The 24,917-nt window shown below is 43.1% G+C and overlaps 1 protein-coding gene and 1 long non-coding RNA gene across 3 annotated transcripts; one reads left to right on the top strand and one right to left on the bottom strand.

The window, feature by feature from the left end:
- LOC131513082 (uncharacterized) lies at positions 1 to 7,230 on the bottom strand. Its single transcript, XR_009262454.1, has 2 exons — positions 7,064 to 7,230; positions 1 to 461 (listed from the first exon to the last, which is right to left on the bottom strand). It is a non-coding gene; the product is annotated as an uncharacterized LOC131513082 (long non-coding RNA).
- Positions 7,231 to 7,394: 164 nt separating this feature from the next.
- DNAJC28 (DnaJ heat shock protein family (Hsp40) member C28) lies at positions 7,395 to 11,565 on the top strand. Of its 2 annotated transcripts, none has more exons than XM_058732495.1 (2): positions 7,395 to 7,520; positions 8,423 to 11,565. In XM_058732495.1, the coding sequence occupies exon 2, from the start codon at positions 8,454 to 8,456 to the stop codon at positions 9,612 to 9,614; it is 1,161 nt and encodes a 386-aa protein (XP_058588478.1). In that variant the 5' UTR covers positions 7,395 to 7,520; positions 8,423 to 8,453; the 3' UTR covers positions 9,615 to 11,565. The 2 variants fall into 2 exon arrangements, with proteins under 2 accessions (XP_058588478.1, XP_058588480.1); XM_058732497.1 differs by lacking the exon at positions 7,395 to 7,520 and adding an exon at positions 7,585 to 7,739.
- Positions 11,566 to 24,917: the final 13,352 nt, after the last annotated feature.

Raw genomic sequence — 24,917 nt, 5'->3', positions numbered from 1 at the left:
TTGCTCACTTACTTTTTTTTTTTTTTTTAATTTATTTGAGAGAGACCAAAAGCATGTGCGCATGCGCACAAATGAGGGGCAGAGGGAGAGGGAGAGAATTCCAAGCAGGCTCCCCACCGTCAGCACAGACCCCACGGCAGGGTTCAATCCCACGGCCATGAGATCATGACCTGAGCCGAGATCAAGAGTCAGACACTCAACCAGAGTGAGCCACCCAGGCACCCCACAAATACATTCTTTTTAAAGAATTAAAAATGACTAACACTTATGGAACAGTTGCAAAAATACAAAAACCCTCCAAATACACCTTACCCATTTTCTCCAACGAACATTTCAGTCCATGTGGCTTATTGTTTGCTCTCTTTCTCCCTTGCTCTGTACATGTGTTTATTCCTAAATCATTGGAGAGTAATTTGCAGACACCATATCCCTTTATCCATAAATACTTCAACATGTATTTCCTAAGAAGAAGGACAGAACCACTCACTCACTGTGGATATCCTCCACAACCTCGCTGTCAAGTAAGGAACAGAAATTATGATTCTTCAATTTCATTTAATACAAGAAATGTTATTTATTTAATCAAGAATGAGTTTGGGTAACAAACTGGATTTACATGCTCATTTCTGAGAACAGCACGGACCAAATGAGCCAGCATCACCTCGCCAGAGCCTGAGATGTCTCTGGACAAGCCCTAAGATGAAAAGGTCACTCAGGGACATCCCAGAGAGTGAACTTTTTGAATGGAAGCAGCCTTACATCCCATGACAAAGCTGTTTAGGAATCAGATTTGCTTTAAAACCTATTCTTTCTATAAAGCATCTTGAATGATTCTCTAGCAAATAGTGTTGTGTGACAGTTTTAATGTGTTTATTAGAGTCTTGTTGCTCAAATCTTTGACAACTGGTAAGCAGTGAAAGGAGGCAAACCCTCCACGTACTGGTCTTTTTAACTTATCGAAACACCTAGACTGACTGTAGTGAACAATTCTGTATTGCATACCTGAAATTTGCTAGGGGAGTAGATCTCAAGTGTTTTCATCAAAAAAAAAAAAGAAGGGAACTATGTGAGGTGATGGATATGTTAATTAACTTGATTAATTAGCTTGAGGGTGGTGATTATGTCACCATATATACCTATATCAGAGTATCAAATTGTACACCTTAAAAATATACAATTTTTCTTTGTCAATTCTACCTCAATAAAGCTGGAAACAAATTCCGAGGGGCAAGAAAAGCACATGGTACCTCTGCTGTAAAGCAGGGATTTCACTAAACACACTGAGTAAATGCAAGACGGGTTAGAACCAATTCAAAGGCTGGTTCCCAGACGGCAGGTGCGCACCTGTTTTCCCCACTCCTGGCCTGTGGTTAGCGGCAGGTATGCGCAATATTCAGAATTCCAAGGAACAGAGAGTGCTGTAGATCCGCACTGAACGCAGATGATTCAGGCTCAAGTAACAAGAAATCATCACATGAATTCCACACCAAAAATGAAAATCAGACATCCGGGGTGGTGGAGGGCAGTTCACCATGAGCAAAGTGCCACAGCCCCCGCATGTGGCCCACACAGGAGACCCTGACAAGTGGTTTTCCTAGCTGGGAAGAGGAAAAAGGAGGAAATACCCAAAAGAATGCGAATCTTCTCTTTTCCACAGTACCTTTCCCTCACCGCATCCCCCTCCCAGACTGTAGAGTGTTGTCACATTACATAAGTTACCCCACTGCCTTCTTTCTTTAAAAGCTGACACTCTAGGGGCACCTGGGTGGCTCAGTCGGTTGGGCGGCCGACTTCGGCTCAGGTCATGATCTCGCGGTTGGTGAGTTCGAGCCCCGCGTCGGGCTCTGTGCTGATAGCTCGGAGCCTGGAGCCTGTTTCAGATTCTGTGTTTCCCTCTCTCTGACCCTCCCCCGTTCATGCTCGGTCTCTCTCTGTCTCAAAAATAAATAAACGTTAAAAAAAAAAAAAATTTAAAAGTTGACACTCTAGGGGCGCCCGGTGGCTCAGTCGATTAAGCATCTGACTCTTGATTTCAGCTCAGGTCATGATCTCATGGTTTGTGGGTTCGAGCCCCACATCAGGCTCTGTGCTGACAATGCAGAGCCTGCTTGGGATTCTCTCTCTCTCTCTCTCTCTCTCTCTCTCTCTCTCTCCTCTTTCTCTGGCCTTCCCCCACGAGCGCACGCACACAGCCATGCTTACCTTCTCTCAAAATAAATAAATAAACTCAAAAAAAAAAAAAAAAAAAAGCTGGCACTCTACATCAAACAAATGATGGCACCTGGAGAGGAAGGCATCTTCATGGTGGTTCTAGGAACTGTAGCTCCAGACGTTACCATCCGCAAACATCATTGGACCTGAGGTTTTAGGATGCAGACTGAACCATAAATCAATCTTGAGGGAAGTGTGATTTTTGGTTACTATGGCAACTTGCTGGCAAGACATTGACCTCTTTGCAGTTCTCATGGAACTAGCAAACAAAAGAGAAGGAAAAAAAAAACCCATCTGAGAGAACAGAGAGAAGAGGCCTCTGTTGTAGCGCCCCGCCTCCCACAGGAGCTCAGTGAATATTTAATATAACTATAATGTAAGGAAATTCAGTTTTTAATAACTTTGAAAAATATCACTCTATTTTCTACCCACTTGGCAGTACAATTAATGATTAGGTTTTGGTGTGCCAACTAAATTCTTGCTGTCTGCTCTCCTCTGTATATGTAATTAATTTTTTTTTTTTAACATTTATTTATTTTTGAGAGACAGAGAAAACGGAGCGTGAGTGGGGGAGGGGCAGAGAGAGAGGGAGACACAGAATCGGAAGCAGGCTCCAGGCTCTGAGCTGTCAGCACAGAGCCCAACGTGGGGCTCAAATCCACAAACCGGGAGATCATGACCTGAGCCAAAGTCAGACACTTCACCGACTGAGCCACCCAGGTGCCCTGGGACATTTGTTTTTAAAATGCTCAACTATATTGCGAAAGAACAGAATCATGAAAAAAGATGTTCTAAACGAGGAAATGCACGGACATCGAATCCAACATACATTCATTTAAAACCAGTCCTTTGGGCGCCTGGGTGGCTCAGTCGGTTGAGCATCTGACTTCGGCTCAGGTCATGATCTCACAATTCATGGGTTCAAGCCCCACATCGGGCTTTGCCAGCAGCACAGAACCTGCTTCAGATTCTCTGACTCCCTCTCTCTCTCCCTCTCCCCCACTCTCACGTGCTCTCTCTTAAAAGTAATCATTAAAAAAGATAATAATTACATAAATGAATAAATAAAACCGGTCTTTATGTAAGATTATACTACATCCTAGCTGACAAACATGAGATAATAATTGTATTTTGTGGAAAATGATAGAGGTTCAAGCATGTTGATTTTAATCATGATATAACCTTAAAATGGTTAACAACGTTATATGTGTTTTTAACAATGAACATGTTTTTAAAAGTCTATAGTTCAGGGGCGCCTGCATGGCTCAGTCAGTTGAACATCCGACTTCAGCTCAGGTCATGACACATGACCTCATGGTTTGTGGGTTCGAGCCGTGCACTGGGGGGCTGTCAATGCAGAGCCTGCTTCAGATTCCCTGTCCCCCCTCTCTGCCCCTCCTTTGCACGTTCTCTTGCTCTCTCTGTCAAAAATAAACATTAAAAAATTATAAATAAATAAGTCTATAGTTTAATTAAGCAAGGTAACAGGAACATCACACTAAAAATGCCAGTCAAGGGTGCCTGGGTGTCTCAGTCAGTTAAGCATCTGACTCTTGATTTTGGCTCAGGTCATGATCTCACAGTTCATGGGATCGAGCCCTAAGTCAGGGTCCATCTGCTAATGGCATGGAGCCTGCTTGGGATTCTCTCTATCCCCCTCTCTCCGCACCGCCCGCCCCCCCCCCCCACTCATGCTGCTCTCTCTCTCAAATAAACTTTTAAAAAAATGCCAGTCAAGGGAGCCTTTCAGAAGAGCATGTGACTCTTGATCTCAGGGTTGTGAGTTCAAGCCCCACATTGGGTATAGAGAATATTTTTTAAAAATTAAATCTTTAAACAGCACCTAGCTGGTTCAGTCAGTAGAGCATGCAACTTTTGATCTCAGAAGTCATGAGTTTGAGCCCCATATTGGGGGTGGAGCCCACTAAAAAAAATAATAAGTAAAATAAAATAAAATCTTAAAAAAAAAAAAAAGCTAGTCAATTTGTGTGTTTGGATCAGATTCTGAATTTGATCTTTTTTTTTTAATTTTTTTTTAACGTTTATTTATTTTTGAGACAGAGAGAGACAGAGCATGAACAGGGGAGGGGCAGAGAGAGAGGGAGACACAGAATCTGAAACAGGCTCCAGGCTCTGAGCGGTCAGCACAGAGCCCGACGCGGGGCTCGAACTCACGGACCGTGAGATCATGACCTGAGCCGAAGTCGGACGCTTAACCGACCAAGCCACCCAGGCGCCCCCTGAATTTGATCTTTTGACCACACCTTATAATCGCTAGGAATACTGACTGCAGAGTAGGGAGCCATCTTTTTAACAGGAAAAGAACCATATTTTCAAATGGTTGACTCTTTCTGCCCATACCTAAACTGAACAAGAAAGCTCTGGTTTATTACTCATTTGACCTGCTGACTTCAAAGTGTATGTGTTGCTCTGAGGGACATCATGAGGGCAATTGCTCAAAGTGGAATAGTAACTACATTAAATATCATATCTATATTAAATCTGCCAAATTGATAACAGTGCTATGGTAATGTAAGGAAATGCTGTTTTGAGGAAATGAATGCTCAATACTCGGTAAAGTATTGAATTATATAATTTTCAAATGCTTTCAAATGATTTAGGAAAAAAAGTATATATTTGGAGAAAGAGAGAGAATGGTAAAGCAAATGTGGCAACTCTTTGTAGATGAACCAATACCAGAAAACTGCCTACCTCCACATTTCTTACACATGAGAAAAATAATTCCCCAGGTCAGTTAGCTAGTTTGCATTTTGCAGCTGCAAAGTGTTCCTAATGGATAACTCAGTCAACTCCAATTCACCTTCTACAAGCACAGAATCACACTATGAAACTGACCCTCTTGAAAGACAGAAATGGACTTAAGGTTCTAGTAACTTACAAAAGTCACTTAACTATTTGATGCTAAAGTACAGTAACTTCTAAAATGCAAACATCAAAATGAGACTTGCGATAAATGTTTTGAAAAATGCAAAGTACTCTACAAATGCGAGTAGTTTTTAAAGCTGTGTTTATGCTTTTTTCCCTTTTTATGCTGTTTAAGATGTTGCTAGAAAGTTAACACTTGTAGAAACAGGAACTTTAAAAAAATTTTTTTTAATGTTTACTCATTTTTGAGAGAGAGAGAGAGAGAGAGAGAGAGAGAGAGAGAGAGAAGACAAGAGTGCAAGCAGGGAAGGGCAGAGAGAGAGGGAGACAGAGATCCTGGAGGAGACTCCAGGCTCTGAGCTGTCAGCACAGAGCCTGATGCGGGTCTTGAACTCACAAACAGTGAGATCATGACCTGAGCCTAAGTCAGACGCTTAACGCACTGAGACACCCAGGTGCCCCAGGAACTCTTAAAAAAAATTTTTTAACGTTTATTTATTTTTGAGAGACAGATCATGAGCGGGAAAGGGGCAGAGAGAGAGGGAGACACAGAATCCGAAGCAGGCTCCGGGCTCTGAGCTGTCAGCACAGGGTCTAACGCAGGGGGCTCGAACCCACGAACCGTGGGATCATGAACTAAGCCAAAGTCGGATGCTTAACTAACTGAGCCACCCAGGTGCCCCAATGCCCCAGGAACTCTTTATGTTCATTGTTTGCTTATATGGAAATCCCTCTGCATCAATATTTAAATATTTTTCAGTGCAACTACATGAAAGGCAGCAAATTATTATATTATCTATAATTCAAAAGCTTACAGAGGCCAGTACCTATTTCTGCTCCTTTTAGGAGACATAGTCGTAATAAAATACATTGCTTAATTTGCCAGGCATTGTGCCAAGTGACTTGCATGCATTGTGTAATTCTCAAACATTCAGTGAGTTTGATGCAATTATTACTTCATCATATGTAAAATGAGGAAAATAGCTGCACTTATCTCAGGGCTGCTGTAAGGATTAAAAGAGACCATACATAGGGGCACCTGGTTGGCTCAGTCAGTACAGCAGGTGACTCTTACTCTCTGGGTCATGAGTTCAAGCCCCATGTTTGGGTGCAGAGATTACTTAAATGAATAAACAAGAACTTTAAAGAAAAAAAGAGAGAGAGACTATACCTAAAGCACTTAACACAGTAGGTGGCAAAAAGGAAGTGCTGAACATACGTTTACCATTTATTGGTACCTTTATTTTACTAGTAAACAGACACAGAGAAAAGCAAGTGGAAGAAAAAGGATTTTCAATCCAGGTCTGACTCTCCAATTTTCTGCCTTTTTCTATTTATTTGTTTTTTTTTTAATTACCTCCCCATTTAAGAGGGGGAGCAGGAAATCCTCATGACAGTGGATGAGCTTAAAAGCCAGGAGACCCCTGTTTTGAATTCGCCCTGGACTGTCCTCACCCCTCATCCCCTACCTACCAATACCTGGCAAAGCGAGCTCCTCAGGAGGGACTTGCTGAATTAACGACTAGGTTTGGTTTCTGTTGTTGTTGTTGTTTATTTATTTTTGAGAGGGGGGGAGGGAGAGAGCGCAAGCACAAGGGGGAGGGGCAGAGAGAGAGGGAGACACAATGTTCCAAGCAGGCTCCAGGCTCCCAGCTGTCAGCACAGAGTCCGCCGCAGGGCTCGAACCCACGAACCGAGAGATCATGACCTGAGCCAAAAGTCCTAGGCTTAATCGACTGTGCCACCCAGTCGCCCCAAAGATTAGGTTTCCAGCCTGGGTTAGCTACATCTTTCTGGGCTGGGTACAACTTTCACGACTCGGCGCTGGTGCCCCATCTGCAGACCCAGAAGAGGCTGTTCAGGTCCTGAACAGGGAAACGACTACGTCTTCCCTTCTCAAACGCAAACTACCAAGGGCTGTCGCCCCCGAACCACTGCGCCTTCAAGGGTCCCAACCCCCACTCACCACTCTGCTGTCCACAGTTCAGGCCACCGCCACATTTTCGCTGCCCCCGCGCGGCGGAGGACGGAGCGCGCCGCACTTCGCGGCGAACTACACCTCCCACAATCCCAGTCGGCCGGACCACCTCCCGCAGGAGGTGGGCGCGGAGGCGGAGCGGATCACTCGGGGGCGGGGCGGAGCCTTCCGAAACGTCCTGCCTGTGTCCTACAGGGTACAGTTCATTTTAGGAGAGATTCCTGGGTTCCCTGTTAAATTAAGTAGGACTTCTGCCCCATTAGGTACGACTCTGCCCTCCGTCCCCTCTGTGGTCCCCTCAGTGTAAGCCGGCAGATGGTCTAGTCCAGGGCCGCCCGTGGGCCGCAGCGAGACCCGAGGGGAACGAAAGGCAGGCCGCGCACGCATGCGCAGAGGCGCAGTATGGGGGCGGGAGCCGCTAAGCCCCTTCCCCGCCGCTGTGAAGGTGAGTAGGGGGCGGGGCGGGGCGTGTTCCGCGTCAAGACTGACCACTGCCCCGCAATGGCCACGGGTGGATCGGCCGCTACCATCTCGACCAACTCTCCGAGCCGTTGACCCCAACTGTCCAGAAAATTGGGGTCCCTAGAAGCTCAGTTTTAGCGTTTGTCCATCAATATCCCACTTCCAATCCAACCACTTCCAGCATTTCGTTGCTATTGTCTAGGTGTAAGTTTTTCTTTTCTGCTAGACCATGCATGTGAAAAATAGCAGCTAACATGTCAGGAGGGCCCACCTTTCGTCTTGGTTTTCTAGCATGTAGCAAACAGCTCCTGCTTGATAAGGTATAGAGCTTAAAGGCTTTTGGACACTTGATTCTATTCAATTGTGTGTCAGATGAGGTACATGCTTTGCCGTGCTGTTTTATGTGTGTACGTCTTCTGAGAAGACTCCTTGAGATGATGAAGACGGTGATACACTAAAGACATAATGGAGGTGATGAAGTTTATAATCTGCCAGGAATACAGAGAATTAAGCAAGCCTCTTATTGTGCCCCAACCCTACCCATTTTCCTTACGCCTTGCTGTGTGACTTGGTTATGTTGCTTAACCTTCTGGGCCTACCTTTTCCCATAAAATGAGGAGATTGGATTAGATCTCTTAAGAACTTGCCAGCTCTGAAATTCTGCGATTAGTGAGTAGAATCCAGATGATATCACAATATGGTAATGCTAAACATCCTCAACTTCCATTTCTCTGCTAACGCAAGAGAAACATAGCAGGTGTAAGAATGTGGCAGCAGCATTAGACAGAACTGCCCTTCATGGTACCTGTAATTTCTTCCTGATTGCTGAAAATATGAGATTTGCTGATAATATAACTTTCTTCACTCCTTGTTGTCTGTTTGTAGATCATTGCTAGGAGGAACTCTGGGTACAATTATGAACACAGTGTGTGTAATAATGGCTCACATCTTAAGATCTCATCTGATAAATGCTTCAGTGGTACCGAATCGAATGAAACTGCCTCCATGTCTTGGTGTCATTAGAAATAGAATGATGTCAACTCAGAAATCCAAAAAGAAGATGAGAGACTATTACAGGCTGCTGAATCTGGATGAAGGATGCTCTGCAGATGATGTCAGGGAAGCTTTTCATAAGCTTGCCAAGCAATACCACCCAGACGGAGGTTCTAGTACAGCGGATTCAGCAACATTTATACAGATCGAAGAAGCTTATAGGAAGGTGCTTTCCCACGTGGTAGCACAAGCAAATGCCGGACAGAATAAAGTTGAAGAAGCAGAGGATGAGGAAGAAAAGTTCAAATATAAAACACCCCAACACCGACATTATTTAAGTTTTGAAGGTATTGGTTTCGGAAGTCCCAGTCAACGAGAGAAGCAATATAGGCAATTTAGAGCAGACCGTGCAACTGAACAAGTGATGGAATATCAGAAGCAGAAACTACAAAGCCAGTATTTCATTGATAGCGTAATTGTTAAAGATGTAAGACAGAGTAAAGAACAAAAGATAACTCAGGCTATTGAGCGTTTAGTAGAGGATCTCATTCAGGAATCAATGGCAAAAGGAGACTTTGACAATCTCAGTGGGAAGGGAAAACCTCTAAAAAAATTTTCTGGCTGTTCATATATTGATCCCATGACTCACAACCTGAACAGAATATTGATAGATAATGGATACCAACCAGAATGGATCCTCATGCAAAAGGAAATAAAGGATACTATCGATCAACTCAGAGAGGCAATTTTAGTGTCAAGGAAAAAACTTGGGAATCCAATGACACCAACTGAACAGAAACAGTGGAACCAAGTTTGTGAGCAGTTTCACGAAAACATCAGGAAACTGAACAAGCGAATTAATGATTTTAATTTAATTGTTCCCCTCCTGAGCAGGCAAAAAGTCCATTTTGATGCACAGAAAGAAATTGCCAGAGCCCAGGAAATATATGAAGCCCTTATAAAAACAAAAGAAGTCACAGATAAAAACCCAAACAACACTGATCAGGGAGAAGGGGAGAAAATACCTGGAGTCAAGACAGGTTTTTTTAACTGGATGAATGTGTGGAAATTTATTAAGATCTGACCATTTAAATATCCATAATACTACCCCAAATCATTTTCAGTTGTACTGATGTCATACATAGGGGATGAGATTTATTGCTACAACACAAGAGTTTGAGAAATGTATGCCTCTGCAGTTTTCACAAAACTAATCACATCTCTAGTGATGTATAAGTGAGAAAGCTGTAAGAAACTGAGAGAAGTGTTCAACCAGCTTTGCTCTGAGGATATTGCAAGAAAAGAACTCCTAAGAAAACAATTTAATCCATTTCAGAGTTTAAATGTCAGTCATAGGTGAAACGAATTAGGACAAGGACTCAGACTGGGAATCATAAAGGGTAGTCCAAAAGTCTTAGTGCACTTTTAAGCTCTAGTAACTTAAAGACAGTTGCTGTTGCTATCTTCACAGCTACTTAAACAACAATGAAAAAAACCCTAAGAAGTATTATAAAAAGTCACAAAACTATGGAAGTATGGAATGTAGGCAAGCAAACCTCCAAATGATGAATGTTCTTTGCAAGCTTGCTGCATTTAGACCTTGTGGTTATTAAAGTTTAAAACTGTTCTAAGACTTTTGGGATACTCTTTACATGGATGGAAATGTTACGATCAGGAAATTAGCCCAAAGGAGTTACTGTACTCTCCCTTTTATATAAAGACCTTCCTTGTGGGTATTGAATAACACACGCACGCACGCACGCACACACACTATCTGGGTTGTGCTTTTTCCTTCCCAACTTCTTGGCTGTAGAGAGATCCATCAGCCAAGATAGTTGATATAGCTGTTCTAGAAATAAACTCCAGTGGCCACTTTAAAGAGTTTGGGTGTATTTTCTATCCTTTTGGAGATTAAAAAAAAAAAAAAGAAAAAGTCCTTGGGCTCAATGGAAACTTAAGATTTCACTCTGGCTTCATCTCTAATCAGAGATTGAAATGTTAGGTTTACATAGATCTATCTGAAGCCTGTCTTTGTCATGTATCAGATTCCCCAGAGGCTTTTTCCATATGAGAATCTCAATTTAGGGATCCAATTTCCTGTCTTAGGAACCCTTTCCCACACAAAAAGATGTCTGGATTTTGTGCCAGTTTGCACTTTTGACGAATGACAAAAAGATTAACATTCGTGAGATTGTGTTCTGTCCACTTTCAGAAAATCTGCCTTTTTTAGATTTGTGTAATTGCTTTAGCCACAGAACTGGGCAACTAGAAGGATACAGAGGGTGGTCAAACTGAGCAGATCTTTTTCCTTATTTAGAGTGTCGTATTATGGATGTTGTTCAAAAATGGCACTTGCCACTCTGATCTTGAAAGAACAAGTTATTTTTTTTTTATTTTTGTTATGTTTATTCATTTTTGAAAGAGAGAGACAGAGCACAAGCAGGGGTGGGGTGGAGAGAGAGGGGGACACAGAATCCGAAGCAGGCTCCAGACTCTGAGCTGTCAGCACAGAGCCCGACGCGGGGCTCGAACTCACAAACTGTGAGATCATGACCTGAGCCGAAGCCGGACGCTCAACCGACTGGGCCACCCAGGCGCCCCAAGAACAAGTTATTTTGTAAAGTATGTGATAGTTAAGTCAAACTATATCTTCAAAAGGAAATTTCAGGACTTTCTGCTTACATGATGGGGTAATTAATTGGTATAATATTTGATTATTAAATGAGTTATGTGGCTTCTACAATGATGCCATTACTCTAAACAAAACTGTGAAAAGTGTGAAATAAAGCTACATAATAAGAACTATGGTTATAAAACATTTTAGAAGGCTTTGGTTCTGTGAATTTCGTTAATGGGAATTAGATGTATGATACCTAGTTGAATTGTAGCAACCTATATAAAGGAAACCATTTTCAATATTGGATCACGGATGGTAAAGTTACTGGAAAACTCTAGTAAATCCTCAATTTCAGCACAGGACACTTTATAAATATTGTCTATATTAGTAAGATTAATAAAGTTAATTTTAATGATTATCCAATGGTTCATTGTTATATAAACAATTAATAATAACCGTAATTTTGGCTGAGTACCTGAATTAATATTTTTAAAACTTTAAAAAAAAAATTTGTTTAATGTTTTATTATTTTTGAGGGAGAGATAAACAGCGGATGAGCGGGGGAGGAGCAGAAAGAGAGGGAGACACAGAATCGGAAGCAGGCTCCAGGCTCTGAGCTGTCAACACAGATCCCGACATGGGGCTCAAACTCACGAACCGTGAGATCATGACCTGAGCCGAGGCTGAACGCTTAGCTGATGGAGACACCCAGGCGCCCCTATTTTTTAACTTTTTTGATTGATGATATAAAACTGTGACAGAGGATTCACCTGTGTGGCTCAATCAGTTGAACGTCAGACTCGATCTCAGCTCAGGTCATCATCTCACGGTTCAAAAGATGGAACCCTGTGTCAGCGTCTGCACTGACAGTACAGAACCTATTTGGGATTCTCTCTCTCTTTCTCAAAATAAATAAATAAAAAATAAAAAACTGTGACAGAGATTATTCTTGTAACGAAGGCAAATTCGCTGGTGTAAAAACAGATTCACTAATTTAAGTAACTAAAATTCAGACCAGAAAAAAATATCCTGGCCAGTTTATCAGAGTTTGTTGAATTGTAATCTTTTTTTTTTTTTTTTTTTTTGAGAGAAAGAGAAGGGTAGGGGCAGAGAGTGAGAGAATCGTAAGCAGGCTCCGTGCTGTTTGCATGGAGCCCAAACCCATGAACCGTGAGATTATGACCTGAGCCGAAATCGAGAGTCACATGCTTAACCTTTGGAGCCACCCAGGCACCCCTGTTGAATTGTAATGTGACACTTCTCTCTCCATGATGCAGCCTTGGCCTTTTCTGTCCGTGTTTCACCTTCTAACTTTGCCAGCTTTTCAGGTGTAGTAGTAAGTTACCGAGATTTCTGAACTCATTAATAGGCACAAACCAAACTCTGCCTGATTCCAAGCATTTTCAGCGATCCTTTCTTCAGACTGTAGGACCAGGACTCTGGCCCAACACCCTGAGGATAGAGCCTCGCATCCCAGGGGCTTTTGGCTCCCAGATGTGTGAAATGGTTTTTGCCCTTGTTCTGTATGCCTGAGGCTAGTTTGGTGTCTCGGGGCTATAGTTTTCCTTCCTTGATAGAACACGTACAATACTACTCATTTTCCTCATGAAGCCACCAGCAGGTGGCTGCTTTTGAGGGCGGGGGTCCTCCCAGAGATGGGAGTCCCCCATGACTTTGTATGATTGGGGCCTACTACTTTCTGACATACTTCTCTGCTGCCAGCTGCTTGGGTCCCCATCCCTGGGCCTCAGCCATCATTTGGGACATCCCCAGTACCTCTCAGGCACCACTGATGCCGATTTGTCTGTTCCTACAAGTGTTGCTTTTCCTTTTCAATAATGTTTTGTTCACTCGGCATACATTTATTGGAGTCCTGGAAGGGAATCCACCAGTCCACCATCTGGATGATCAGGAATCAGTAGCTAAGGGGGACAAATGGACCCCGCAGCCCTGAATGTAACCCTCAGATACTCAGATACTCGTACTCACCCTGGCTGCAGGCAGGGGGCACTGGCGGAAGGGCAGACCCACAGATGTTGCATAATACTTCTTGCCCAGCTGAGACCAGACTGGAACATCAAAATACAAATTTCCTCAAGGCTTGGGATGACATAAGCAGAGGGAAGGCAGTTCCCAGGACAGGATAACCTGGGCTGTGTTCCTCCCCAGTTTGTCTCTGAGCCCAGTGCCCTGCACACCATTCTCCCACGTCTGAGAGGACCCTCAAGTACTCTAAGCATGCCTCTACTCCCCCAAATCTAGATGTAGGAAATTAAGGACTAAAGGATTTTCTTTCCTACCAAGACCAATTTCAGAGGTCTGGCATCTCAGAAGGTCCACCTCTTCCCTAGATGATTGATACGTGCCACTGTCCCCCAGCCCCCCAACATGACAGATCCTACCTGAGAGTCTCAACAGGACACACGCATCAAATAAGCTTAACATTGTTGTAAGAGAGACCTAAAGTTGTAGGGAGGGTCCTTCCTGGTGTACCTTGAGGACCTTCTAGCAAGAACCACATGATCCAGTGGTGACTCAGCTTTAGAATTTATAGCTGGGCCTCTATGGTCTTTGTGGTTTCACCTCTGTGGGTGAACCTCATTCCATGGCCATGTCCTCTGAACTTTTCCGCTTAGCCACAGTTTATCTCATGATTTGCCCAGCTGAGCCCCAAGCTTCTCCATGAGATTTGCTTAAAAGATGTGGTAGACAGCTGTTGCACTTTTTGGCAATAAATAGCCACTCTTGCCACGTTGAGTGGTGGACTTACATAAGCAAGAATTCACAAAGTGGAGAAATGAGACAAAAGCAAGTGCACATCTCACCCTCCGAGTGGCCTGTATCGATGGTGGCATGTGCCATTCATCTAGGGAGGATGTGGTTCCTAGCACAGGAAGTCAGACTTCGAAGCTGACCTTGACAGGAGAGAAGATCCCTCATTTTCTTAAAGATGCTCAGAAGTGGGCATGTGACCTAGGCCCTGCCAAGACCTGTCCTTGGGAGACAGAGTTCAGAATGATGCACAGGACAAAAGAGGCTGGCTCTCTGTAGACGTTCCATTTAGCTGGTGCAGGAGGGCAGTGGCTGCCAGGTGGACACAGAAGTGACATCAGTGCCGCTAGCAGTGACAGTCAAGTTCTTGGCTGTCTTGTAGTACGTGGTTGTGGCCACAGCAGCTTTGGTGTTTTCCTCACCAGGTCAGTTCTTCAGTGTTGTTTTAGTTACTGTTCCTGAAAACAACCTTGAGCCACTTTCTTTGGCCATTTGCAGCTCAGCACTATGACTGATACAGATGAGATCATGAGACTCTCATGGCTTTGGGATACCCAGGAACTATACGTTGGATTGTGGCACAGGGGGCACGTGGACTCCCATTAAACTCTCAGCCCTGCCACTTTGTAGGTGTGTGATCTTGGGCAAATTACCAAACCTCACCGACCTACAGCTTACTCAGGTGTAAACACTCATAATGATCACTTCTTGTGAGAATTCATTGAGATATTCAATGTAAAGAATCCATCGCAGTTACTGACACATGATGAGCACTCCACTCTAAGTATCAAATTATGTACATTGTTGTGCTACGAAGAGAATAAACAGACGTTTTTATTACTTTTAAGGTTTGCTAAAAAAATGTTCCATTGTTCTTCTCTTGGGGGAGTATTGATTTCAAAGTTGATCTTGCTAGTTTCAGTCAATTTCCTGAATTCACTGAACTGTTCTCTGACATGCCTTCAGCTAGCAGAGGGCGTTAAATGAAAATGTAGAAGTTAGTCAAGAAAGACCACATATTATATGATTCAATTTATATGAAAGGTCCGGGATAAGTAAAGCTATAGAGACAGAAAGTACGAGGGCTGTAGAGTTTGGGGGAAATGGGGAGTGACTGCTAATGTTTATGGGTTTCTTTTGGAGGTGATAAAAACATTCGAAAATTGTGGTAATGGTTGCACAACTCTGTGAACATACTAAGAACTGCTGAATTGTGCACTTTAAATGAGTGAGTTTTATCGTATGTGAAAGCTGTTTTCTTTTTTAAAAAAAGAAAAAAGTAAGAAAATGTTGAGTGGTTCTGTGGTAGGGTCCCCTCCTTAAGGAAAGAAAAAAAACCCCAAAACCTCAAGGCAACCTGGTTATACACGTACGTGACAACATCCCTCATGACCTTGTAACAAGAGACCACTTAATCAGACTACATATTTGTATGTTACCATATATGGGAGACAAGTAAAAAGCATATAAAAAACTATGTCACATGGAGTTCGGGGCTCAGTTCTTTGGGTACAAACGCAACTGAGCCGCACTGGCATGAATAAAGTTGCTTCCTAGAAAGAAAAGCCTCAGTGTCACAACTCTCTGCGCAAGAATCCTGCTACAGTTCTGAATTTGGTAGGTTGCTTGCTACTTTTCTATACTCAAGAAATGTCTTCAGAAGCATAAAGAGTAAGAGAACTGTTTTAAATTAAGCATAAAAATGACAGCCAATGTTTTAAGAGTTTAAATTTAGATGCTTTCACATCTCTAGCAAATGTTGATTAATGTGCACAAGTTTCTGCAAAACCCCACAAAACTTTGTTAGTATTCCCAGGCATTTGCTACTGTGTCCTCTTTTTTTTTTTTTTAAAGATTTTATTTTATTATTTTTAATATAATTTATTATCAAATTGGTTTCCATACAACACCCAGTGGCCACCCCAACAAGTGCCCTCCTCAATGCCCATCACCCACTTTCCCCTAAGATTTTATTTTTCTAAGTTATCTCTACACCCAATGTGGGGCTTGAACTTACATCCCCAAGATCAAAAGTCGCATGCTCCATGATTGAGCCAGCCAGGCGCGCCTCTTTGTTTTTCTTAAATAAATAGCCACTCTTAGCAAGCTGAGTGATGGCCTCATATAAACAAGAATCCACAAAGTGGAGAAAAATAGATAAAAGCAAGTGCACATTTTGTAAAAAATGATTGAAAAAACATGGTCTTTTAAAAAAAATTTTTTTAATGTTTACTTATTTTTGAGAGAGAGAGAGAGAGAGACACAGAGTGTGAGCAGGGGAAGGGCAGAGGAAGAGGGAGACACAGAATCCGAAGCAGGCTCCAGGCTCTGACACCCAACAGACTGAGCCACCCAGGCGCCCCAAGAACATGGTCTTTAATTACATAGACAAAACCTTTTATTCTAGAACTCAGCAGGTGATTAGGCAGTGGGTAAGGGGTCCATCCCCACTATTTCCCACCACACATCATGTTGCCCAGAGCCTCTGGGGAAGAAGAGGCCTAAAGAGCCTGCCTTTCCCCTCTTCTCTTCTCTCCAACACCCAAGACAGAGTGGCCTTGAGACGTGATTCCGTAACCTTCTGGACAGGAGTGTCAGGGAGCTGGCAGAGTGAGGAAGAATACCTGTGTGTGCCTTTGGGTCCCACTCTTACGGACATGAGTACCTGGAGAAGTTTGGATGATGCCTGTTTTAAGCTTATCACTTATGGTGCCTGCCTGCCCACAGGGGCCAAAGCCAAATTGGCTCAAGAGCAAGGAATATATCAACTGGCTGGTAAAGTGTTACATAGCACAATAACATAAAGTTCTTTGTTTGGAAAAATAAAACCTTTTTTTTTTATTTTGAAAATTCACATGTATATAGTAAAAAATTCAATCAATGCAAAAGGATAGATGATGAACAAATGAATTCCCCTTTATCCCAGACCTCCTCACCCCCCAGATCCAGACCTCCCAACCCTACTTCCCAGATCTAAATGCCATCAACCACTTCTTGCACATCTACTAGTTTTTTGTTTGTTTGTTTTTATGCTGTAGTAACAAATGACTACAAAATTAGTGGCTCACATAACGCAAATTTGTTGTCTTACAGTTCTAGAGGCCAGAAGTCCAAAGCAGATCTTACTGAGTTAACATCAAGGTGTTGGTGGGGTTTCATTCCTTCTGGAGGCTCTAGGGGAGAAGAGAATCTGATTCCTTGCTTTTTCCAACTTCTAGAAGCCACCTGTATTCTTGGCTTGTGTCCCCATCCTCTATCTTCATAGCCAGCGACAGCAGGTTAGCCTTCCCCCTAGTCACATTACTCTGACTCTCCTGCCTCCCTCCTCCACTTACAGGACCCTTGGACTTACATCGGCCCCACCCAGATCATCCAACATAATCTCCCTGTTTTAAGGTCACTCGATTAGCAACCTTAATTTCCTTTCATTAAGTAACATAACATATTCACAGATTCTGGGAATTAGGACCTATTTGGGGAAGCCATTATCCTGCCACCACACTATCCTTTATTTATATATATAATTTATATACACACACCATTTCTCCACCTGTCTCTCAAAAACAGATACATGTAAACACACTATCTTATCTTATCTTATCTTATCTTATCTTATCTTATCTTATCTTTCTCTTCCGCTGTCTATTAATGAATCTTGAGGATCTTTCCAAATCAACACATCTAGCTTTATTCAGCCTGCATGAGATCGTTGTATGTTCTCCTGGAAATAAGAACTAATCAATACTGAGCAGATGACATAAATAGCAGCACAAGGTTACACAGAGAGAGACCTTGAGGCATAGAGACAGCAAATGCAAGTTGAAGTCGTCACGAATCAGGAATGAGATATGGCATAATAATGCGCCATAAGGTATGAGGTACAGAGAAAGTGACAATAGCTTACTTATTGAATGCTTTCCTTGCACTAACTAATCTTCACGACAATCCTACGACAGGTCCTGTTATTAACTGTTTTTGAGAAATGAGGAAACTAGTGAGGCTCAGAGAGGTTAGGTAACTTGCTTTGGGTCACACAGCTAGAAAGTGTCAAGGGTTGGGATCTGAACCCAGATTGTGTATGGTTGGTCTGACTCCAGATCCCTGTTCTTACCCACACCGTGCCAAGGTGTTGGCAGAGAGGACACTGGAGCAGATCACATTAGTGAAGCGTCTGCAGTGAAGATTCAAGACACTGAGTTTCCGGGGACTGTCTTGAATTCAGTGTGTTTTATTGGGACTGTCATTCTTTTATTTTTGAGTTCATTTATTTATTTAGGTGATCTCTACACCCAACGTGGGGCTTGAACTCATGGCCCCAAGATGAAGAGTCGCATCCTGTTCTGACTGAGCCAGCCAGGTGCCCCTGGACTGTCATTCTTGCCCTTTACTGCCCCTGATACCACAAGAAAGAGGCAGTGAGGCTTTGGAGCTAGGGAGACTTGAATTCGGACCCAGATTTTGCCACTCATTAGCTATGTGACCTTCTTGAGTTTCTGTTTTTCATCTGTCGAATGAGTTTATAGTTGACCCTTGAATAGCAGGGGTCTGAACTGCTCAAGACCAGTTATACTTTTTCTTCCTTATGATTTTCTTAATAGCATTTGTTTTTCTCTCCTTCGTTCTAAGAACACAGTGTATAAGACGTATAAAACACATAATATGTGTTTTATAATGTTATCATTATATATCATTATAATATGTTAATAGACTATTTATGTCATCAGTTAGGTTTCCAGTCAACAGTAGGCTGTTAGCAGTTAAGTTTTTGGGGAGTCAAAAGTCATAGGTGAATTTTTTTTTTTTTTTTTTTTTTGAGACAGAGAGAGACAGAGCATGAATGGGGGAAGGGCAGAGGGAGAGAGGGAGACACAGAATCGGAAACAGGCTCCAGGCTCTGAGCTGTCAGCACAGAGCCTGACGCGGGGCTCGAACTCACGGACCGCGAGATCATGACCGAGGTGAAGTCGGACGCCCAACCGACTGAGCCACCCAGGCGCCCCACATATGTGAATTTTTGATTGCGTGGGGGGGTTGGTGTTCCTAACCCCCACATGGCTCAAGGGCCAACTGTAATCAGACCTAACTTGCAAGGATAGCTGTAATCCTTAGAGATGATGAATATGAAATGCTGGGTCAGGCTGAGGTCCTCAGTAGTAACTCGGTGGAGGCATTACTGCTCCCGGAGGATATTTTGGAAATTTGTGGAGGAATCTTCAGATGACAACATGGCTGCAGAGGCACTGCTGGCAGAGTTTCTATTTAGCCCATTTGGACCAGTACGTTGTGCTGTCTGGCATCTATTCTGATTGGTTGATAAGTCCATGCAATCCTAATTGTTAAATATTTTGAACATCACCGGCCCCCCCACCCCGACCACAAACATTTAGGAGAGGGAGCCAGGGATGCTGAGTGTCCGCAGTGAGCAGGGTGGGTGACGAAAAAGAAGAATTGTTCCATGTCTTGGTCAACATTCAAATATCTCACCAGACATTCATGCGGGTGAAAAAATCTGTTCCTGATAATCTAAGCCTGGAACAGAATTATATTTTACGTGTAAACACAACATGTTTTTTGCGTGATTATTTTATTAAAATTAAAAAAATATTTATTTACTTTTGAGAGAGATACAGACAGAGTATGAGCGGGGGAGAGGCAGAGAGAGAGGGAGACACAGAATCGGAAGCAGGCTCCAGGATCTGAGCTGTCTGCACAGAGCCTGACGGGGGCTCGAACTCACGACCTGTGAGATCATGACCTGAGCCGAAGTCAGTTGCTTAACCGACTGAGCCACCCAGGCACCCCTTTGCATGATTTAAAACACACTATTTTTTTTTCACTAATTCAACTAATTTACTAATGCATTCACAACACAACTACTAGAGAGAGAGAGAGAGAGAGAGAGAGAGAGAGAGAGGGAGAGAGAGATTCTCAAGCAGGCTTTGTGCCGTCAGCAGAGAGCCCGACATGGGCCTTGATCCCACGAACCATGAGATCATGACCTGAGCCAAAATCAAGAGTCGGTCACTTAACTGACTGAGCCACCCAGGCGCCCCTAAAGATTTCATTTTTAAGTAATTTCTAAACTCAGCCTGGTGCTCAAACTCACCACCCTGAGATCAAGAGTCACACGCTCCCCTGCATGAGCCAGCCAGGATCCCCGAAGATCCTCACTTTCTGATACGTACATTTTTGTGTCGTGACCTCCCATGTTGTATCAGATTTGGTCTATGTGACCAATAGTATACAACAGAAGTGATAGGATGTCACTTCTGAGGCTAGAAGCTTCCTGCTCTCTCACTTTCTGTTAGATCACTTGCTCTGGGTGAAGCCAGTTGCCATGACTTGAGGCAGTCTTGCACAGGAGCACATGTGTGCAGGAACTGAGGCTCCTAGACAACAGCCATGTGAGTGAGCATTATTGGAAACAAAGCCTCAGCCAAGCCTTCAGAAGCATGCAGCCACCACTGACAGGTTCACTCTAAGCTCACGAGGAATCCTGAGTCAGAACAACTGAGCTAAGTTGCTTCCAGATTTCTGATCCTTAGCTATTATGTAAAATAATAAATAAATGCTTGATGTTTTAAGTTGCTAAGTTTGAGGATAATTTGCTACATGGTAATCGATAATTAATAGAGTAGACATACATGAAACTCTGTAATCTCATAATTTCATTAATAAGCATTGTAGCAATAGTTCATATATGTTACCCTTCTAGTGTAAAGAAAATCAATCAATATGGCAAAAATTACAGGTTGAAATGATTAATTTGGGGGGCCACATTTTGCGTTTCTGTGTTATCACATACTGTCCCTAGAGGTCTCCTACCTAACTTCTCTCTGGCTTCTTGTATGACTGTACTACTGTGTCTTTCTCGGACCCATCATCTGTTCTCTGTTTCCCATTGAAGAATTTATCTTCCTATCAATCTTTTAAACACTGGTGTCTGAATATATCCTTGACATAGCACACTTGCAATATTTCATTGCCACCTTTTCCCGGATCGTAACATAGGTGATTTTTTTATAAGTTTATTTATTTATTCTGAGAGAGAAGGAGAGAGAGAGCAGGGGAGGGGCAGAGAGAGAGGGAGAGAGAATCCCAAGTGGGCTCCATGCCATCAGCACAGAGCCTGACACAGGGCTTGATCCCATGAACTGAGAGATCATGTCCTGAGTAGAGAGTAAGAGTTGGATGCCTAACCGACTGAGCCACCCAACATCGGTGATTATTTTAACACAACACTTATAAAAAAGACTGACTCATCTGCGACACTATCATACTTCTCATTTTCTCCATATCTATTTCTGTCTCTATTGCTGCTGAGATTAGGTCCCCATTTTTTTTTGTTTAAAACTAGTTTTTGGGGGCGCCTGGGTGGCTTGGTCGGTTAAGCCTCCGACTTCGGCTCAGGTCATGATCTCACGGTCTGTGAGTTCGAGCCCCGCGTCGGGCTCTGTGCTGACAGCTCGGAGCCTGGAGCCTGTTTCCGATTCTGTGACTCCCTCTCTCTCTGCCCCTCCCCTGTTCATGCTCTGTCTCTCTCTGTCTCAAAAATAAATAAACGTTTAAAAAAATAAATAAATAAAACTAGTTTTTGTTGCTGTTGCTTTGTTGTTGTTATTGTTGTTCTAGTGTTCTCAAAAGCCAGTTTGAGGTTGTTTTTCCAGTTACTCGCAACTGAAGGAGCCAACTGATAAATGTATCCACTGTCGTCAAGAGTTTAAACTACAGAGAGAAAGGTTTCCTCTTCTGCCTGTGTCATATAATCCCCTAAGCTTTGGTATCATTTCCCCCCCCCCCGAAGGTCAGTCTTTCTCCCAAATGATTGATCCTTTCAGGAGAAGGTCATTTCAGATCCACAGGAGTGTGATCTTAGCCTCAAGACCTTCATCCAAATACAACAGTTCTACTGACTTACGTGAAGTCTTTTTGTTACACAGCCCCGTAAGTTTATGGAGGAAGAGACAGTATTTTAGGAAGTATATGTTTACATATTATGCTTTAGTCTTTCAGTTCCTGTAATACACATCTAGCGTGTACTTTCAAAAGACGGGAAGTGAATGCCACTCCAGTAAAGTTCGTGAAACAGCGTTGAGATAATAAGAACAAACCAGAATCTGTGGAGCCTAGTGCAAAGGACAGCTTGAGTTGTTCTTTTTTCTTAGTAGGCTTGAACCAACTGGACCGGATTCTACCTGTCCACTTTTAGGTGAAACAGTCTTTTTAGAACCTGTCCTCGCCCAAACCTGAAAAGGTCCTGAAATCGCAAAGACTCCAGAATCTAGGAGGGCCTCTCTGAGGTTCTTAGGTAATAGGAATTTAAGAAAACACATACTTAGGTAGCTACATGATGGAATACCATTTGAATCAGAGCAGGTGTGAAGTTTTGTTGAAGCTGATTTGCAACTTTACGAAATACTCAAATCAGTACATTTGAAAGGCTGACATTGAAATGTGGACATCAGTAACTTAACCCCAATATATTTCAAATGCCCGTATTTTTGAAAGCACAAATATATATATGTGACTCTCTTTGTAAAGTAGAGGTTTACAGAATGAGAGGGAAGATAGTTGCATTAGTGTAAGTCCCCACTCACTTCTGAAAAAGCAAGTGAAGGTATATACATCCTAAGGGCAGGTCAACAGTAACATGTTCCTTCAAACATGGAGGTAAGAATTTTCTTTTTTTTTTTAATTTTTTTTTAACGTTTATTTATTTTTGAGACAGAGAGAGACAGAGCATGAATGGGGGAGGGACAGAGAGAGAGAGAGACACAGAATCGGAAGCAGGCTCCAGGCTCTGAGCCATCAGCCCAGAGCCCGATGCGGGGCTTGAACTCACAGACCGTGAGATGGTGACCTGAGCTGAAGTCGGACGCTTAACCGACTGAGCCACCAGGCGCCCCAAGAATTTTCTAATAGATATTCTGTAAAAAAGCATTTACAAATTCTCTGGAAATCTTAAAATACTTAATACTTCAAAAAGTGTGAGCATTAAGACTATGAAAAAACTCCTACCTGTCCCCCAATATCCATTCTTCCTCAGTACTGAAACCCCATTTTCCAGTCTTCCTTTACATTTCACATAGCTAAGTGACTAAGTTTTTGCCAGCAGGATGAAAGCAGAAATGGTATATGCAGCCTTTGGGAAATGCTTCTAAAGAGAGGGGGTGTTCCCTTCTTTGTCTTCTCTTCTGCTGGTTGGAATGCAAGCATAATGGCTGGAGCTACAGCAACTCTATTAGACCATGAGGTGATACTGGGAATGGAACCATATACCTTCCAAATGCCCATATATTTGAAAGCATAAATACATTTGTGACTCTCCTGCTGGAACAATGAGTCTAGATCTGTCTCATGATGTGTCAGACTAGCACTAGACTAACTCTGGACTTCTTAAACATAAGAGAGAAATACCAATTTTTGTTTAAGCCACTGGTATTTTGTGTTTTCCCATGCTACTTGCAGCCAAAGCTAATCCTAATACGATAATCAAAAAAGAAGCAAGATCTAAAACCTTATTTAAAAAAAGGCAACTCTCATATGTTAATAAATTGTGTTAAGTTATATAATTTAACTAGTTTTAAGGTCGCATATATTTCAAAAGTAAATTATTCAACACATATTTATTTTTGAATTTTTTATTGTTTTTATTAAAATTTTTTTTCAATGTTTATTCATTTTCGAGAGACAGAACACAAGCAGGGGTGGGGCAGAGAGAGAGGGAGACACAGAATCTGAAGCAGGCTCCAGGCTCTGAGCTGTCAGCACAGAGCCCCGTCGGGGGATTCCAACCCACAAACAGTGAGATCATGACCTGAACCGAAGTCGGACGCCTAACTGACTGCGCCACCCAGGTGTCCCTCAACAAATATTTATTGAATACTAGACCCTAGTACATGTATCAGAATGATGGATAATGTAACTATAAATGTATTACTTGCAAAGTGACAAATATAAAAGAGAAAAGTAGTGTCTATGAAAATGGGACCTGAGGGATAGTGGGAAAACGCCACAAAGCAGGGATTGTTCCTCTTATATGTGTAAGATCTATAGGAGTCATAATAGAAGAGGATGGCCTTCTACCATAAGTTGGGACACAAAACCTTTATTTCATCATACCACAAGTAAAAACGTTTTAAGATTCCCATTGATAATTCCCGGAAATCCAGTGTCTTTTCCTCACACAACTAAACGGCGTTTTGTATTCTGTAGGAGATTTAGATGGGACTTTCAAAAGCTATTGAAGTTATGCTAAAAATTCAAGATGCAATGTCTTTATTTTTATTTATCTATTGACTAAGTAAGCTCTACACCCAAGGTAGGGTTTGAACTCACAACCTGAGGATTAAGAGTCACATGCTCTACTGACAGAGCCAGCCAAGCACCGCAACACGTAGTGTCTTTAAAGGAGACAGTTGGAAGAGACCTGATTACAAGGAAGCCAAGAGTCTGGGCGGATCCCTGAAAAAGCATCAGGACAGAATCAGAAGACTAGCTGTATGGTGCTGGTTACCTCGTGTAACAGTACTAGTTGGTGGCCTTAGACGAGTAACTGCGCTTTTCTAGGCCTCCATTTCTGAGCGTGGGGATTAGAAACGGGCATCCCTACAGACCTTCAGTTCCGTAGAACCCTTTTCTGGAGCACGTGCCCTACTCTGGGCAGCTCGCGCGGCCAACGCCGCTGGGCCTACATGCAAAGAGAGTGCCTGCCCTCTGGGTCTTGGGCTCTCCTCGCGCATGACCTCACGGATGCTGCGCTTGAAGTTGGCTAGCAGAAACGCAGCGGTGGGAGCCGGGCCCCAGCCGCCGTCGGGAACACAGCAGGACCAGTCAGGTTTAAGCGGCCGAGAACCCTAAGGCGTGGAGTCAGCCGACAGCCCCGGGGGGTCGTGGAGACCTGGTACCCTCGCCCCGCCCAGTGGCGCCTCTGCCCCGCCCCTCGAGCCCCGCCCCGCCCCCGACCGGCCACTTGCTGCGTGCCGATTGGTCGCTGCG

This window comes from Neofelis nebulosa, chromosome 5 (assembly GCF_028018385.1).
Source record: "Neofelis nebulosa isolate mNeoNeb1 chromosome 5, mNeoNeb1.pri, whole genome shotgun sequence".
Classification (NCBI taxonomy): domain Eukaryota; kingdom Metazoa; phylum Chordata; class Mammalia; order Carnivora; family Felidae; genus Neofelis; species Neofelis nebulosa.
This window is presented reverse-complemented; position numbering and strand designations above follow the sequence as displayed.

Excerpts from the sequence above, each read along its gene's own strand:
- DNAJC28 (XM_058732495.1), top strand. The coding sequence starts at position 8,454 with ATGAACACAGTGTGTGTAATAATGGCTCACATCTTAAGATCTCATCTG.